This window comes from Mus musculus, chromosome 19, assembly GCF_000001635.26.
Source record: "Mus musculus strain C57BL/6J chromosome 19, GRCm38.p6 C57BL/6J".
In the NCBI taxonomy this organism is placed as follows: Eukaryota; Metazoa; Chordata; class Mammalia; order Rodentia; family Muridae; genus Mus; species Mus musculus.
In genome coordinates, this window is record NC_000085.6 from 8,800,890 (window position 1) to 8,819,388 (window position 18,499).

Below are 18,499 nucleotides of genomic sequence, written 5' to 3' on the forward strand. Positions count from 1 at the left end.
CTGGTGAGACATTGGCAGGAGCACTCTAAGTTCCAAGACAACCTGTGCTACATGTGGAAATCCTCTCAAGCAAACAAGAAGTAGCTCAATTGAAAAAATAAACAAAACTCCATTCGTGGAACTATTTCCAGGGACTCATGGTGCAGCTCTGGTGGCCTAGAACTCACTATATTGACCAGGTTGACTTTAAACTCTCAGAGATCTGCCTGCCTCTATTTCCCAAGTGTTGGGATTAAAAGAGCACATCACCTACACTTGGGTTTTATGCTGTCCAGGCTGTGCTGAAAGTTTGTTGTTCCGGCTGGCCTTGAAGTTCCGATGCTCTGTCTTCTACCTCCTGAACATATTGTGGACATGCACAACCACATGTGTATTATGGGACCAAACAGGACTATCTTTGGAGGCAAACTACCATCCTCCTCAGAACTTTAGCTGGGTCTGCAGGCAGAAGACCACCTCAGCTGTGCTTGCTGACTGTTGACTTTCCCTTATAGGATGAGGGGCTGTGGAGGGTCATGAGACCCTCACTTGAGTATCCAGTCACTTCCCTCAACCAGTTCCCTAATTGCACATGACCCCAGGATCTCCAGGGCTGGGTGTGTGTGTAATATATATATTACATATATTACCTGATTGATATACATATATATATATATATATATATATATATATATATATATATATATATATATATATATATATATATATATATATACCCAGAATTCTATAGGTGGAGAATGACTTAGGGAGGGAGCTCCATCTATATGGCTACAGGAACATTATGCTGGGTAAACCCTTTAGCCAGGGACTTCTGAAGTGGCTCACCCACACTCCTGTAAGTAACCCCTCACCTAGGCTCTGTAAGAAAGGCCAATAAGTTCTCAGGGGCCCAAGGTACTAGTGGCATAGTACCTTGGTTTATCATTGGGACCTTACAGAAGAGTTTTTTGTTTTGTTTTGTTTTCTCTACTTATTGACTTTACATTCCGATCGCAGCCCCCCTCAGGGAAAAGATTTTAACAACACAGATATCCTTAGACTCTGTCCCATTTCTGTCCTTACTAGGGCTTGCCTAGAGAACAGTCCATCATCTTCATAGAGTTAGAGGTAGTTACTAACACCACTACTGAGCCTGAACTAGTGGCGCATCCTGTAATTTTCGAGGACCAGATCTGCAAGAGTGAACTGCACTTTTGGGAGGTGTGGCTTACTGCCCACTGTTTCGGCAGAGCTTGGTCTAGACGTGGGCCTACAGGTTATCACACCATTTTGTTATAGTTCTCCTTCTAGGTAGTCCGCAGCAGAAACAGGCTGTATACTCCCGAATACACTGCGTTACTGCCAACCTCGCCCCACCCAGGCGGGTAATTTCCCTATGGGAAACAGATGAATAAGTTCAGCCAATCCTGAGGTCTCTGAGGGAAGGCGGGATGAGGAAGAAAAGTTTAGGACAGGAGCAACAACCAATTGTGAGCCTCGACGCCTGAGCAATGGCAGGGATTGCCCATTTGGAGAAGCCGGTTATCGAGGGGCGGGGTAGCTCACAGTGAGCCAATCCACAACAAGAGAGGGCAAGCTTGAGCCAATTAAGATAGCGGAGGTGGGAAGAGGCGGAGCTCTCCTAGTAGCTGCTAGGTCGTGGGTGAGGGCTCAGCTTTCTCTGCTAGTTCCTACGTTGGGAGTCCTTAGCCTTGGAGTTCGAGAGGGAAAAGCGCAGGAAGTTCCGGGTCTGGGGCGTGAAGGCATCACCCGGGAAAGCTTGGGCGCAAAAGACAGTCCTAGTTGGAGGACTCATTGTAAGGCACCGGCTGAGAATCGAGGAAGCACAGGCTGCTTAGGGGGCGGGACTTCCGGGGGCAGGGCTTTTTTTCGAATAGGGGCGGGGACGATTCCTAAGGTTAGGCTCAGGGGGCGGAGCCAACAGGTCTTTGGGTGGGATAGTGGAAAAAGAAGGGCAGTTAACTGAAACATGGTTGGGGGTGGGGGACAGCATGTTGCCAGAGGCCTTGGGTGGTCAGCTCTATTTAAGGGCTGATGTGGAGGTTGCTATGGAAGTTACCTAATTTACTGTCCTTTCTTCCCAGGGAGTCAGTGGTAGGGAACTCTCTTGGGCACCCTTCCCTCCTTGGGGTGCTATGGAGTTCCCAGAACACAGTCAGCAGCTGCTTCAGAGCCTGCGGGAGCAACGGTCCCAGGGTTTCCTTTGTGACTGCACTGTGATGGTTGGTAGTACCCAGTTCTTGGCCCATCGGGCTGTGCTGGCCTCCTGCAGCCCATTCTTTCAGCTTTTCTACAAGGAGCGGGAATTGGACAAGAGGGACCTGGTGTGTATTCACAATGAGATTGTCACGGCCCCAGCCTTTGGGTTGCTTTTGGACTTTATGTATGCTGGCCAGCTGGCCCTTAGGGGAGATACTCCTCTAGAAGATGTGCTGGCAGCTGCCAGCTACTTGCACATGAATGACATTGTTAAGGTTTGTAAGCAACGATTGCAGGCCCGAGCTCTGGCAGAGGCAGACAGTACCAAGAAGGAAGAGGAAACCAATCCTGCTAGTCTGGAGTTTTTGTCAGGCAGTTCTCGAGGCCCACAGCCTTTACTGGCATCTGTTGAACCGTCAGCCCGCTGGAACAAAGAGGAATGGAAGGGTCCAGCCACTCCCTTACCCATTGCTCATCCTGCAGATGAGCCACCAGTATCTGGGGGGGCAGACACTACACAACCAAGCATGGAAGTTGACTCATCACATCTTCGGGCACCTCCTCCACCAGTGGCTGATGTCTCCGTCTCTCTTGCCAGCCCAAGTAGCTCTACAGAGACCATTCCTGTAAACTACTTCTCTTCTGGCCTTCCAGGAGTTTCGGTGGAGCCCTTGACTCCTCTTGATGTGGTTCCTGAGAGTCTGAGGGTGGTGGAACCAAGGGATACTGGAGGACCATTGCAAGGCTTCTATCCCCCAGCTCCAGCCCCACCCCCAGCGCCAGCCCCAGTTCTATCCCAGGCTCCAGCCCCAGTTGAAGCTGAACTGGTCCAGGTAAAAGTAGAAGCTATTGTGATCTCTGATGAGGAGGCTGACTTGTCAGAGGAACAGCCCCACAGATCTGAAGGGCTGTTCCCACCTGGAGGAGCAGTGTATGGGGGACAGCCCTCACAGGCAGAGGCTTTTGAGGAGCCAGGGGCAACAGGACTAGAGGAGGTGGGGCCAAGTGACCACTTCCTGCCTCCGGAATCTCATCTACCATACCATCTGCTGCCAGGTCCAGGGCAGTATCATCGAGGGCTGGTAACCTCACCCCTGCCTGCACCAGCAGCCCTGCATGAACCACTCTACCCTCCTCCTGAGTATGAAGCAGCCCAAGGGAGCTTTGGAAATTTTACAGAGGATGTTCCCACCTGCAAGACTTGTGGAAAGACCTTCTCATGTTCTTATACACTAAGGCGACATGCCACAGTGCACACACGTGAGCGGCCCTATGAGTGCCGCTATTGCCTACGAAGCTACACACAGTCAGGGGACCTCTACCGCCACATCCGCAAGGCTCACAATGAGGACCTGGCCAAACGCAGCAAACCAGATCCAGAGGCTAGCACCATTCTAGGGGTGCAGCCCCTCTCTGGCTCCCAAACGACAGAGAGACATAGCAGTGGTGGTGGAGGTCCACCCAAAGAATTTGCACTTGGTCCTAAAAATTAACATCTGGGGAGCATGAACTGATGCCAGGCCTGCTCTTACCATTGCTAGATGGCTACAGAGAAGGCTGGAAGCACCTCATCACTCCAGGGTGGCAGAATGAAGGTTCTTCCCAACCCGAAGCTGTCTACCCTTTTCTTTGCCCAGCCAGATAAACAGGATGTTATAGGGCAGAGCAAGTCAGCCAGTTCTCCAAGGGCACTGAGAATTTTCCTGAGGTGTAACTGCTCATTCCACATTCTGGAACATAAAACTAGCACTGAAATTATCCCTTTGAACTGGTGTTGGCTGGTTTCTTCCACATGTCTACATGACTTCATGTCTGCCCTCTAGTTCTTTTATCTGACACCTGTATTGGGTAAGCATGTGAGTCTAATTGCTCATGAGGCAAAAAGTGAGACAGGGAGAGGGTGGCATAGACTTAAAGTACAAAGAGGGAATCTTAGACATGGATTGCTGTAGTTGAACTTGTGTTCTGGGCTGGATTGGGCACTTCACGATTAATCTTTTGACAACTTCATGGGGGTATTAGGCCCACCTCCCTTTCCCGAGACTTGAGACTTGGGACTCATTCATTCGTTCAGGGTCATAGAGCTGGTTATGGAGAAAACTAGGATTTGAACTTGGCTTGTGACTCCAGACAACATGCTTGTTATTGTGGTCCACAGCAAACGTTCAAGGCAGGTAGAAGTCGGTTTCTTTTTTTGAGACAGGGTTTCTCTGTATGACAGTGTTGGCTGTCCTGGGATTCACTCTGTAGACCAGGCAAGATTTCAGAGTTAAGCCTGCTGTCTCCCCAGTGCTGGGATCAAATGCATGCACCAGCACCAACTGGCCTTTTTTTTTTTTATGATTTATTTATTCACCAGGTGTAGTGGTGAATTACACAGGGCTGTTACACAGAAACCCCATCTCAAAGAACCAAGAGAAAAGATTTATTAGGAGGGCAGTGGTAGACAGTTTGCTTTTAATCTCGGTATTGGGAGGCAGAGGCAGGTGGATCTCTGAGGACAGCCTAGTCTCCAAGATCAGGATACCTAGGGCGACACACCCTATCTCAAAAAAACCAAAATAAAATAAAAATGTATTCTTATTTTGTTTTCTCGAGGCAGAGTTTCTCTGTGTGTAGCCCTGGCTGTCCTGGAAGTTGGAACTGTAGACCAGGCTGGTCTTGAACTCACAATGATCCACCTGCCTCTGCCCAGCTTGTATTCTTATTTTGTGTGTGTAGGGTTTTGGCTGCATGCTGGTCTGTGTGCCACATGCATGCCTGTTATCTGAGGCCAGAAGAGGGCATAGAATCCTCTGGACCTGGGGTTACAGATGGTTGTTAACCACCATGTGGATGCTGAGGATTGAACCTGGGGCCTCTTGAAGAACAGGGGGGGGGGGGGGGTCAGAACTTCTCCAGCCCTAGAAGTAGTTTTCTAATTCTTTTGAGTGAATGGTTTTGTTCTCTTACCTTGTCACCTCTGCTTTGTACCTAGAAAGGTCTTTGGTTGGCTATTATGACGACAGACACTGTTGTCAACAAAGTGTCATGTATTGATAACTAGAAATTTTTGCCTATTTGTGAATTTGAATTGAGGTCTCTGAAGAAACGAGAGAAAACAATATACCCTGTGGGGAGAGATTTTTTTTTTTTAAATTTATTAATATATGTAAGTGTAGTGTAGCTGTCTTCAGACACACCAGAAGAGGGAGTCAGATCTCATTACGGATGGTTGTGAGCCACCATGTGGTTGCTGGGATTCGAACTCTGAACCTTCAGAAGAGCAGTCGGGTGCTCTTACCCACTGAGCCACCTCACCAGCCCGAGATTTTTTTTTTTTTAGATTATTTATTTATTATATGTAAGTACACTGTAGCTGTCTTCAGACACTCCAGAAGAGGGAGTCAGATCTTGTTACGGATGGTTGTGAGCCACCATGTGGTTGCTGGGATTTGAACTCAGGACCTTTGGAAGAGCAGTTTGGTGCTCTTACCTGCTGAGCCATCTCACCAGCCCCCGGGTAGGGACTTTTACAGGAGCTAAGAAAACCTGTGACTGATGCTTGAGAAAGCAAAAGCAGGAAAGGAAACCCCATGAGGATCTTACAGTCATCTAATCTTAGACTTTTACTTCTAATGTGTGGGGCTGGAGACTGATTGCTTACCTAACCTGAGACCTTAGGTTTGTTCCCAAGTATTCCAAAAAAGAAAGTAAAAGCCTAACAACAGGAGCCTAAAAAGCGTAAGAACTCAATAAAGCATTGGCAACAGAGTGAGAAAAACCAAAGCCTAGAGTCTGTGAAGTGTTGAGATGGGATGAGGGGAAACAGCTCAGTGTAAATGGAGCAGCTTTGCAGTTTGTGAAGGTAAAGCTGTAACAAGAGTAGCCAGTGCCCTACAGACATCCTCTCCTGCACACAAGGACCTAAATGCAAATCAAACAGGAAGGGAAACTGAAAAAGGTCAAACTACAACAAGCTTTCACACTCAGAACTGCTGAGCTACTGCTGTTTTGAGATAGGAGGAGACTGAGCTGAACAGCAACGGTTTGGCCAAAGAAAGCTCCCTATGGGAAGCGAGAGGTTTTTGGGGTTTTTGTTGTTTTGCTGCGGAGAGAAATTCTAAAGCTGAGTGCGAGCACAATGGCAGCCGCTCCTGTCTACTTGGCAGGTGGAGGCAGCAAAACAGAGGACCCCATCTGCCCCAGAATGAAAAGTGAGTTGTACACCAGTCACTCCTTTTCCTCCCTGCCTTCTGGTTTTGGAAACCAGGTTTCTTGTAGACCTGTCGGCCCTGAACTTGGGAAGTAGCTGAAGATTACCTTGTCCTCCTTCCTGATCCACTTGCCTTTAACACCCCAAGTTCTGGTAGTGTAGGCATAAACTACTATGCCTACCTCCTTGGTCTTTTGAGAGAGTTTTGCAATGTAGACCAGGTTAGCCTGAAACTCTAGATCTTCTGCCTTAGCCTTATCAGTACTGTGATTACAGGATATACAACCAAGCCCAGCTCACATCCTTACATTAACTATCTTCCAATTTTATTTATGCAAATGTATTACTGCCTTAATTCCTCCCAAGACAGGGCAAAATATAAATAGTAAAAGCTATTCTAAGCAAGTAGAGTACCCTTTTCAGTCTTTTCTACAGTAAATATCAATATGCCTATAAGAATCAGCTGCCACCGGGCAGTGGTGGCACTTGCCTTTAATCCCAGCACTTTGGAGGCAGAGGCAGGTGGATTTCTGAGTTCGAGGCCAGCCTGGTCTACAAAGTGAATCCAGGATAGCCAGGGCTATACAGAGAAACCCTGTCTCGAAAAAAATAAAAAAATCAGCTGCCTTCAAAAGGGCTAGCTTTATAGTTACTGATTTCTCACTTAAAAGGTAGAGGGTGGGGTTGAATATGTTGTTTTTAGAACATCAGTTCCTCAAAGTAAAGAACAATGTCCTTTTGGATGTAGTTTCTCTAGACAATCTGAGTAATAGGCACTACTGGGCTAGTCAGGCCTTTGGCCAACACTTAACTGAAAAGTCAGAGTATAATTTAGTGGGAAAGTACCTGCCTAACATCTGTAAAGCCCTAGCACAGAGGAGAAAGAAAAAGAATCCACGAATAAGTAAATACACCTTCAGTTTTAAAGGCAGGTGAGTGGAACTTGCCAGTAGTTTTAGTTACTTGGCGGGTTCAGGCAGAAGATTCATTTGAGCTCAAATAGATGGGGCTAGCCTGGGCAACTTAGGAAGAACCAGTGTGTGAAGACAGCTAATGGGGCTGGAGAGATGGCTCAGCAGATAAAAGCACTGACTGCTCTTCCATAGGACCCATTTTCTATTCCCAGCACCCATGTGGCAGCTTACAATTAACTCCAAGATCTGACACCATCACATACTGACATACAAGCAGACAAAACACTAATGTACATAAAAAAAGATAGCTGGTATGCTGGCTCATGCTTATAATCCTAGCACCTAGGGGGCCAACACAGGAGGACTGCCATGAGATCCAGTGCAGGCAAGGCTACAGGAACATTAAAAACTGAAAATATCTTACAAGTAATTTTTGGGCAGTGCTAGGCAAGTGCTCTACTGCAAAGCTAACACGTAACAACTCTCACATGGCCTAAGCACTAACACAGGTAATATGTAAATAGAACTTGAGGCCAAACTATGACGGAGTGGGTCTCAAAATGCCCTCATGTGTGTCCTTTCACATGCACCACAAAGACTACCTCTTCACTTAGAACCTTCAAATCTTGTTGGAAATGCTTAAAGCCTGGTAAAGCTGGAGCCTGTCCCCTCCACAGACTACTGAACTTATATTTAGGGATCCTCTGAGGCTGATTCACAATGTGGGCTCATCAGACCTCTTCAAGCCCTAGGTCAGGCTTGGTTTTATTTTTCTGTGACTTACTGAGTCTGTTGGGCGCTGAGCTACAGAATAAGTCTGACACTGCTAGGAAGGCTGAGAAATTATCAGTGAAATAAATTTCTAAGATGCATTTGTGAATATCAGTTTTATTTTTCCTCATTGATGTAATAGACAGCTTCCTTTAACATCAAATTTTTACACAACAGCCAGGAAGCAAAACCAGCTCTGAAGAAGTGAAACATGCAAGATGACAATGATTTTAATTATTTTTAAAAGCATAGGAAATGGACCATTCAGGGGCAGTCATGGCATAGGAACTATAGCAACTAGATTTTACAGCGGGACACAGAGATTGGACCTAATTGACTCCAATTAGACAAGTGGATATTTATAATTGAGGGGTAGTGGTGAGATTTATACTGGAAAATTACTGAGTAGAAACTTAAAAAAAAAAAAGGGGTTCTAACTTAATGTGACAGGACTCACTATGACAAAATTTTGCCAAACCAGTATAGGGATTTTATCCATCTGAGTTTTTAAGACATGATTTTGTTAGGTAAGTCTGGCTAGTCTGGAATTCAGTATATAGCCAGACTGGCCTTATAGTAATCCTTCTGCCTCAGCACTCTTGAGTGCTGAAATCACAGACATATGCTAACTTTAGCAGTTTAAGAAGTCTGCAAGATAAAATATTCTACTTAGTTCTGTCCTTGTATTTTTTTAGGTTTGGTAGAAAAGCTTTTTATCTTGTTGGATATATTATTTAAATTATGGGGAGGAACATAGAAGCACAGAGTATTAGGAGAGTTTTAGGTATTATTAATAAGCTAGTTGGTCCCACCCCAAGAAACATATTTGGTTTTTGATTATATAATGGCTAGCGACACATGCTTATTATCTCTGCTTATAAAGGTGGAGGCCTACTACATGGTCTTAGCTACTAATTGTCAGCCATGACATAAAGAGGATCCAGGGTAAACAGAATGACAGACCAGCCACCAGTAGCTGAATGCCACCGAGGCAAGGCAAGGCAAGACAACCCTAGGTTTGCACCCATGAGTGACACAGCTTCTTCAGGATTCTATCAGGTGCTTCCAACACACTAAACAATAAACATCTTTCCTTGTACTTTCTTTCCTCTGTAAGGTCCTGAGCACCTACAAGACAGAGTGACAGCTGAAGAGGAAACAGGTTCTGTCATGATTTATTAGGGTACACTTTTTTTTAAGGTTTATTATATGTAAGTACACTGTTGCTGTCTTCAGACACTCCAGAAGAGGGAGTCAGATCTCATTAGGGATGGTTGTGAGCCACCAAGTGGTCGCTGCATTTGAACTCAGGACTTTTGGAAGAGCAGTCAGTGCTCTTAACCGCTGAGCCATCTCTCCAGCCCCTACGGTACACTTTCAAGAAGACAAAAGTAATGCCTTTCAGAAAAGTGAACACTTTAGAATGTATCTATGAAATATTCAGACTTGGACAGCCAAAGCTACGCAGAGAAACTTTTTGAAATACAAACCAAATTCTGTGGGACTAGCTGTGTAGCTTGATGACAGGGTGCTTGCCTCGCATGTGCAAGGTGGGTTTAAGCTCCCACACCATACATACACACACACCCAGAGAAAGTGCACCAGCACTTGGGTTCCTTCTTGGCACAAGGTCAGAGAGAAGGTAAAAACAGGGTTTCATGTATCCCAGGCATTCACTCCAGAAGTTTTAAAAAAAGACTAAATTAATGACAAATAAGTTGTACTTTGTCAGTGATCTGAGTGCAAGCAATAGCAAGGACTAGAAATTACCAGGAGGGAACAAAGCAAACCAAAAACCAGAAAGGGGAATTAAACCCAGGGTTTTCCCACAGAGCTGTTATCTCCAGCCCTTTAATTCTGAGACAAGATCTGACTGACCTTGAATTTGTGATTGTCATGGTTTAGACTCCAAAGTGCTGGGATTGCAGGCATCTACCACCAAGTCTGCCTAGAAAGAAGATACTTTTATGGAGGAAAATAATCTGAATGTCTCTGAAATATTAAAGGAGTATAAGAAATTAATTTAAATAACAGTTTGATTCATTTCTTGTTATTTCGTTGGTTGGTTTTGTAGCACTGGGGAATTAAACCCAGGGCCTTATTCGTGCTAGGCGAGCACTCTACCACTGAGCTACAGCCTTAGCCCTAAAATGATTAATTTCAAATCTTTTTTTGTTTGTTTGTTTTTGGTTTTTCCAGACAGGGTTTCTCTGTGTAGCCCTGGCTGTCCTGGAACTCACTCTGTAGACCAGACTAGCCTCAAACTCAGAAATCTGCCTGACTCCCCCAAGTGCTGGGACTAAACGTGTGCGCCACCACACCCAGCTAATTTCAAATCTTTAATGTAAATATACTTGGGCTCAATTTATAATTAAAAGAAAAAAAAATCCCACTAAGCAAAACAAAAGCATCTGAAGATACTACAGAAGATTCCTGTTTGCCTGTCCTTACTCTCTCACCCTTCACCGGCCCTCTCCTCTGTGTCTGAGAACATTTAATAACACCCCATTAAATCTATGCCACAAATACAGTTGATTCCACCCACAGTCGATGAATGTTCTCAGATTGTAAGCCATACAAATACACTAGGGGACAGACAATAAACGATGCAGATGGTCTAAGGAGCAAAGAACTTGTGCAGAACAGGAAACAAAATGGAAATCCACCTGGGTCAGAGGTAAAGGGTGAACTCCTTTTGCTGAGTGAGGCTCAGATTCCCCAATGGGCCTTTGCTTGTCCACTTGAGTTCAAGTTGAGAAATGTCTCTTTTCTTCATTAACCAAACATGCCCAGGTACAGCTGTTTCTCCTTCCTATGGTAGCTGCTGAGTTCTGACTGCGTCAACTGGAGGTACCGCCGAACATTGGCATCTTCAAAGACAATAGAGGTTTACAGACAGACCATAATGACACAAATGGACCACAGAGCATTGTTAACACTCCTAGTTATTTTAGTTCTCCAAACTCTGAATGTATCACAACTATTCCATATAATAGTAAATTCTATTATTTATTTATTTATTTATTTATTTATTTATTTATTTGGAGACAGGGTTTCTCTGTGTAGCCCTGGCTGTCCTGGAACTCACTTTGTAGACCAGGCTGGCCTTGAACTCAGAAATCCACCAGCCTCTGCCTCCCAAGTGCTGGGATTAAAGGCGTGCGCCACCACTGCCCAGCGTAAATTCTATTTTTAATGCCACTATGAGTTATTATTATTAAGAGACTGACTTTGAATTTGATCTATATCTGAAAATGGCCTTGAACACCCGATTCTTTTGCTTCTACCACCAAACCCAGCTTAAAATTAAACAAGGGGCTGGAGAGATGGCAGAGGCAGGTGCATGCTTTTAATCACAGCACTCAGAAGGCAGAGGCAGGCAGATCTCTGTAAGTTTGAAGTCCACCTGGTCTACAGAGGGAGTTCCAGGACAGCCAGGGCTATACAGAGAAACCCTGTCTCGAAAAACCAAAAAAACAAAAAACAAACAAATGGCTTTTATTCCTTCATTAGCTTGTAGTGGCTTTAACACTCATTTAATTTAGAGAAATTTTATTACACTGTTATGTTTGGAGTTCCTCTGCTTCTTAACTTCCAGTAGTGGCTTTAGGAATGAAAAAAAGAGGGCTGGAGATGGCTCAGCAGTTAAAAGCACCGCTGCTCTTCCCAAGGTCCTGAGTTCAATTCCCAGCAACCACATGGTGACTCAGAACCATCTATAATGGGAACTGGTGCCCTCTTCTGGTGTGTCGGAAGAGAGCAATGGTGTACTCATATACATAAAATAAATCTTAAAAAAAAAAAAATGAAAAAAGGAAAGCAACAGAGTTGGTGGCCTTTAAGCTCAGCACAGAGAAGGCAGAGGCAATTGGACCTGAGTTTGAGGTAAACCTGGTCTACATAGTGAGTTTTAGAACAGCTAGAACAAAGAAGAGAGACCCTGTCAAAAAAATAAAATGGGGGGGGGGTGCAGAGGGGATAGAGAACGACACCATATTCAGTGTTAAACCAACAATACAGAAATGATATAGAAATGAACCTGCCATCTGCTTCAGTGTCCCTTCTGTATTGAAAACTGAGTGCCAGATCTGAAATTCTCCCAGTCAGTAGCTTGTTTTTCTAGGTCACACCTGGAGTTACCTGAGCTCAATGATAAAATACTACGTAGAGCAAAAGGCCAGCTCCTGTCTGGAGAGTAGGCTGAACAGCGATGATCAAGTTCATTTACAGGGATCCATTAACACTCTTTCTATAAAAGGTAGGGGCTTTAAAGTAAAACTCCTAAACTGGTACATATCTGTTAAACTAGCACTTGGGAAGTAGAGGAGAAGATCAGAAGTTCAAGGCCAGCCTGTGCTACAAACTGAGCTTGAGGTGAGCCTGAGTTACAGGAGATCCTGTCTCCAAACACACACACATACAGAGAAAAAAAAAGAAACAAAAAAGTTCAGATGGCCAAGTTCAATCCAGCTTGATCTCTAGTGAAATTCTGTCCTACAAAACTCCAAAATAAATAAATTAGTTAATTTAACTAAAAGGACGTGGGTGCAGTACCTGGTAGGTGTAATGTCCCGAGTATAGTTCCCAGCGGCAAAACAGAAAAGGGGTAGGGTGGTAGTAGATATTTTACATATACAGAATAAACTGGCTGGGATGTCACAGGGGTAGAGTATTTGCAGGGTAGGCACAAGGCCCTACATTTGATCTATAATACAGCAAAATCAACAGAAACAGGCTTGTATATATAAACCATTGGCCTATAGAGCTGATACAGGGAATATTAATGCATATGCCTGTTTAAGCATAAATATTCCTAATGACATAGATAGGACAAATAGTTGCTTTCCTGTGGAAACAAGAGCACAGGAGTATTCTGAGTGGGCGGTAAACTCCTGTAAAGCTAGCACTCCTCAGGGAGGCTGGCACTAGGGATGCAGCTGCAGGCTAGCCGGGGCAATGAAGGGAAAACCCTGTCTCAAAAGAACAAAATCATGGACTAACACAATGTCTCAGTAAGTAAAGGCATTTGCTGCCAGCCAGGCTGACAAGCAGAACCCGCACGGCGGAAGGAGAGAAGCAGTCCCTACAAGCCATCCTCTGGCCACCACACGAGCTGTGGCCTGTGACCACTCCAACCCCCACCTCACACACAATAAGTAAAAACAAAAAAACCTCAAAAATCCCACAAAAGTGGAAAACTTATTTATGTGTACACTTTGTTATATATATATATATCATTTTTCTTAGATATATATACCACCACTGCCAAGGAAATGTATTTTTAAATTAATATTTTGTTAATTCTTTGAGAATTTTACACAATACATATTAATTTTATTCCCCTCTTTTCCAACTCCTCCCATATCTATCCTGCTGTCTCTGCCCTCCCTGACTTTCTCCCCACATAAGTTTTGAGTTTTCTTCTTCCTCAGCCCCATCTAGTCAAGTTTGTGTTGTCTAACTACTCTTGGGAATGGGGCCTGTGCTGGAGTGTGGCTGACCTCCAAGGGGATCACCTCATAGACAACTAACTCTGCCTCTTTTGACAGCTATCAAGGGCCGACAGCTCCCCAGCAAAGACTTTCATGACCACCTTGCCGGTTCCTTCCTGGGACTGAGTAACGATTTTAAAAACAGTTAAAAACTAGGGCTGAAGAGATGGTTCAGCTATTAAGAAAACTCGTTGCTTTTACAGAGGATCCGGGTTCAGTTCTGGCACCCACGTGGTGTCTCATTACAGGCTGTAACTCTAGTTCCATAAGATTGAATGACTGTCTTTTTGGCCCAAAAGGCACCAGGGACACATGTGGTGCACAGCTATAGTGTTGGGACACAGTCCAAGAATGAAGTTGTGTGAGGAGAATTCTGAGTGCTGTGAGAAAACTCCAAGAAAGTAAGAGTCCTGTGATCTCAATGTTTTCAAAAACAAGGAATTGCTCTTAAAATGTGCCCCTCCTAGGTACAGTGGATAGGAGTGAACTGGTGTTAATTCACTCATTACAGCAGGCTATTACTATTGTTTGTTTTTTGTGTGGCTTGCTCTTGTAACCCGCAGAGTATAAATTGTCTAATGCTCTTAGTATAGTTGGCTACTGAATAAGAAGACTTCAGTGACCTCATTTTTAGCCCCACTCTCCCAGGTCCACACCACCAACAAAGCGGTAAACAATACATATGTAGTGAAACACTGGTATATCTAAAAATAAATAGGTCTTAAAAAAAAAGAAAAAAACAAAAAGGTAGAAAAGTTAAATAAACTAACACTTCCTTTCCATGGGTACTACTTCAATACAATTTTTGGGGGTGGGGGGTGTTTTGTTGAGACAGGGTTTCTCTGTATACCCTTGGCTGTCCTGAAACTTACTCTATAAACCAGGCTGGCCTAAATCTCAAGAGATCTGCCTGCCTCTACCTCCTGAGTGCTGGGATTAAAGACATGCAACCACCCAGAATGAGGAAGTTTTGTTTTGAGACAGAGTGTATGTATGTATGTATGTATTCAGACTCCAGCCATATTCAGACTCCCTATGTAACTAACAGACACTTATCCTCTTGCCTCTACTTCCCAAGTGCTGGGACCACAGGCACGCACAGCACTACATATGCTTTTTATGCAATGCTGAGGATTGAAATCAGAGCTTTGTGCATGCCTACCAACTAAGACACACACACACACCCCTATCCATCCCTACCCCTTCTTTTTCTTTAAGAAGTATTTTTCTGTTGCTTTGTAATAGATGTACATAACAATGTGAATGGTGCATATAGTTCAATACATGATGTATACAGTGTGCAATGTCAATTACACAGCAATTAGCACTATCATCCTGATCACTCATCCCTTCTTTGTACTGACAATTTTATATATGCTCATCTCTCACTTACCTTTAGGTTGCCTATTGACAGCAGCAAGCAGGTGGTGTCGAGCCCGGTCATAGTCTTGCAGGTGGAAGAAGGCTACTCCAGCCCGATACAAGGCCTTGGCATTATCGGGTTGTCGTTCTAGGACTTTCTGACTGTATTCCCTCACTCGTTCATAGTTCACTGGCTCCATCTGGAGGAGACAGGCTAATGGGCCAAGTTAAAGGGAAAAAGGAGGAGGGCTTATTATACACGAGAGAGATTCCACTGCTCAGCTCATGGCCTTCATTTATTAACTAAAGCTCAAGTGTCTCTATAGCCGAGCGCTGGGATTAAAGGCGTGCGCCACCACACCCAGCTCATAATTATTTTTTAAAAGTAAAAAAAGTAAGGAAAAGACTTTCTATTTTACAGCTATCAGAATTAAGTATAATTAAAAATATAAGGGGCTGGTGAGATGGCTCAGTGGGTAAGAGCACCCGACTGCTCTTCTGAAGGTCTGGAGTTCAAATCACAGCAACCACATGGTGGTTCACAAACATCTGTAATGAGATCTGACTCCTTCTTCTGGAGTGTTTGAAGACAGCTACAGTGTACTTACATATAATAAATAAATAAATCTTTAAAAAAAAATAAAAAAATAAAACATAACTAAATCATGTTCAGGTGGCAGAGATTCAGGTAGAATGAAGCCATTAACAAGCCTTCACTATGCTTGCATCCCTGCTATAACACCCCTACTAAGCAGGCTTTATTTACATGGGGTATTCTCCACAGGTCAATTAATCCAGCACTTTAGCTTCAAAATTTCAACTGGTAAGTACTTACCAAGCACTGATTATGATCAGACACTAAACCAGGAGCAAAGAGTAGAGAGAACAAGGCAAGCATCTAGATGATTTTACACATACACACACCCTCTTGAGTGTTTTGCCGCTATTTATGTACGTGAACCATGTGTGTGCCTAGTGCCTGAGGTGGTAAGAAGGGAGGGCAGTGTCATATCCCTTGAGACTGGAGTTACAGATGGTTGTAAATCATCATGTGGGTGCTGGGAATTGAACTCTGATCCTCTGCTAGAGCAGCCAGAGTTCCTAACTACTGGGCCATCTCTCTAAACTTGTTTAGTCTAAATAAGAAAGTGCTCCACCTCCAGGCTTGATTGGACATCTCATCATGTGCCAAAACAGATTTCACGAGAAATATCTTTGAGTAATGCTAGCCATCAGGGGTGGGGGTGTTGGTTGAGGTGGGAAATCCCTCTCACAGAGGTTAGAAGGGAGAGGTCTTTGAGCTTAAGAGAGGAGGGAGCTGATTTAACAGCTTAGGAGGACACTGGCTAAGACACAACACACTCAATCCTATTGTGCCGCTCTAGCTTCGGGCCCCAGCTTTGAGGCAGGATTTTACCAGCTTAGGGAAAGCACTCTAGGATGGAAGGCTTCACTGATCTCTACTGAGGAGCAACTGAGTTCAAGCAAGGATTAAATTCTGCCAGGGCACCACAAAGTGGAAAGCATACACAAGCAAATGAAATTTTAAATATACTTTGAAGAAAATCAAACTGCTAGAGAAAAAGTGAAGTTAAACTGTTGCTTAGTGACTGAAGGCTTCTCTAAGAAAGGTGATCTTTGGCAAATTCCTTAGTGCATTTTCTGTTTTTTAAAGGGCACAGAATCTTGCAAGAAGCATTTAAGCTCTGGGAATTAAGGCTGTTTGGGTATAATTTTAAATCTACTCATTACTAGATATGATTTCATTAGACTAAACTGAAAGAACTGTTATGACAGTTACATAGATCAATGTGTAGTGACCTAAATACCTGACATTCTACGTCATAAATGTCACATCTATGAATCCTATGTAACCATCCCTTAAACGAAACATCCCCAGGACTATGACTATCTCCATTTTTCAATTTATTTTTTTTTGTTTTGTTTTGTTTTTTATTTTGTTTGTTTTTTTGAGACAGGGTTTCTCTGTGTAGCCTTGGCTGTCCTGGAACTCACTTTGTAGACCAGGCTGGCCTCGAACTCAGAAATCCGCCTGCCTCTGCCTCCCAAGTGCTGGGATTAAAGGCTTGCGCCACCACGACGGGATACAGTTAATTCTTACTTGTTTGAATTAGGGTATTAGCACACATCACAGGCTAGTCTGGCTCTCAAACTTGAAGCCATTTTTCTACTTGGACTTCTCCAGTGCTGCAATTACAGGTGTTAGCATCATTCTTCGAAATAAACCCATTCTAGGTCCACCAAATCAAGATATCTGGGCTTTAGAGCCCAGGAAGTAGTTTCAGGTGAGGTTTGTGAAATCCCGCTTGCTTTTAGAATACTCTACAAATTGGAAACAGGTTTCAATCGACTGCTAAATAGCCAGGTGGCAGTGAAAAAGAACATCTTCCAATGTTCACAGGGCTTGATGATTCTATCTTTTTTGTTTGTTTTGCTTTTTGATACAGGGTTTCTCTGTGTAGCCCTGACTGTCCTGGAACTCACTCTGTATTTGAACTGCCTCTACCTCCTGAGTAGTGGGATTAAAGTCATGCTCCACCACTGCCCGGCCCTGCGGTCTTGATTCTCTGCCCACGCTCGTCCCATACTTACCAGCTAGGTTGTTGTAGCAGTGGGTCTGGATGGTGTGCAGTATGTTTTCTTGCTCCGGTGTGAGAGCTGGGCCCTGAGGTCCCAGACTAGAAAGAGGGGAAGGCAGACTTGGGTCCAGACCCCGCAGCTGAAGAAGAGCTCGATGGTACCTACTCACAGCATCTCGGTACTTTCCTTCCCGGTAGCGCTGGTTTCCTTCCTCCTTGTATACCTGAGCCTCCTGAAGGCGCTTCTCCATGACTGTTGGAACTGTTAAATGAAAGAGAAACTGAAGCAGTAGAATGGGATCAAAATAAATGATTAGAGCATCGATTTCGTAAGCAAGAAGCTCGCAGGGATGTGGGTTTTGCTGTTTTTACTAGTCCCATCTATTCTCCTGTGCTAGTTTTCAGTTTCCAGAAGTACCGCAAACTAAAAAAAGGAATGATGTGAGGATAGTGAGGCCATTGACCAAATGAGTTCCATTAGAAGAGATCCCGGCGTGATTACAGACACTAGGGAAATCCAAAGGCCCGACTAAACGTTCCAAGTGTGTGACCGCCCGCAAAATTCGTTTCCTTCTTTCTCTGAGGCACACCCCCTGACCTGGAAGAAGATGGAGTAGGCGGGAACAAGTGAAACAAGTCAAAAAGGCTTCGCTCCTTTCCAATCTCTTTATTTGTCCTTATCCAACAAACATTTGTTGATGGTTCTGCTGTTAATTGAGGAACCGAAGTGAGTGAGGCCTGAGTCTCCAGTCCACAAGTGAGGCACAAGAGGCCGGAAGCATTGTGCCCAACAACCGCACCACAGCGGAGGCCCAAGCCGGAAGACTCCTCCAGGAATTCGGTTTAAGTTGCAGGAGCACAGAGAGGAAGAGACCAGACCTGCCAGCAGTTTAGCCTCTAACGGGGCACGCGCATTGCGTCATGCCACCCAATCAGAAAGGAGTCTAGAAAAGTAATCCCGCAGAA

The 18,499-nt window shown here is 44.4% G+C and overlaps 2 protein-coding genes across 6 annotated transcripts; one reads left to right on the top strand and one right to left on the bottom strand.

The window, feature by feature from the left end:
* The first annotated feature begins 1,599 nt into the window (after positions 1–1,599).
* Zbtb3 (zinc finger and BTB domain containing 3) lies at positions 1,600–3,964 on the top strand. 4 transcript variants are annotated; one of them, XM_006527420.4, is made up of 3 exons: positions 1,600–1,796; positions 2,085–3,032; positions 3,256–3,341. In XM_006527420.4, exons 2-3 carry the CDS (start codon positions 2,136–2,138, stop codon positions 3,283–3,285), a joined length of 927 nt encoding a protein of 308 aa, XP_006527483.1. In that variant the 5' UTR covers positions 1,600–1,796; positions 2,085–2,135; the 3' UTR covers positions 3,286–3,341. The 4 variants fall into 4 exon arrangements, with proteins under 4 accessions (XP_006527483.1, NP_598520.1, NP_001091707.1 ...); NM_133759.4 differs by having other exon boundaries at positions 1,624–1,642; positions 2,085–3,957; NM_001098237.2 differs by having other exon boundaries at positions 1,659–1,796; positions 2,085–3,957.
* A 4,212-nt stretch (positions 3,965–8,176) lies between these two features.
* Ttc9c (tetratricopeptide repeat domain 9C) lies at positions 8,177–18,464 on the bottom strand. 2 transcript variants are annotated; one of them, XR_386507.4, is made up of 5 exons: positions 18,132–18,464; positions 17,547–17,795; positions 14,965–15,147; positions 10,746–10,949; positions 8,177–10,027 (listed from the first exon to the last, which is right to left on the bottom strand). XR_386507.4 is itself a non-coding variant. In NM_027412.3 (4 exons), the coding sequence occupies exons 2-4, from the start codon at positions 17,782–17,784 to the stop codon at positions 10,855–10,857; spliced, it is 516 nt and encodes a 171-aa protein (NP_081688.2). In that variant the 5' UTR covers positions 17,785–17,795; positions 18,132–18,405; the 3' UTR covers positions 8,186–10,854. The 2 variants fall into 2 exon arrangements, 1 of the variants encoding a protein (NP_081688.2); NM_027412.3 differs by having other exon boundaries at positions 8,186–10,949; positions 18,132–18,405.
* Between the last annotated feature and the right edge of the window lie 35 nt (positions 18,465–18,499).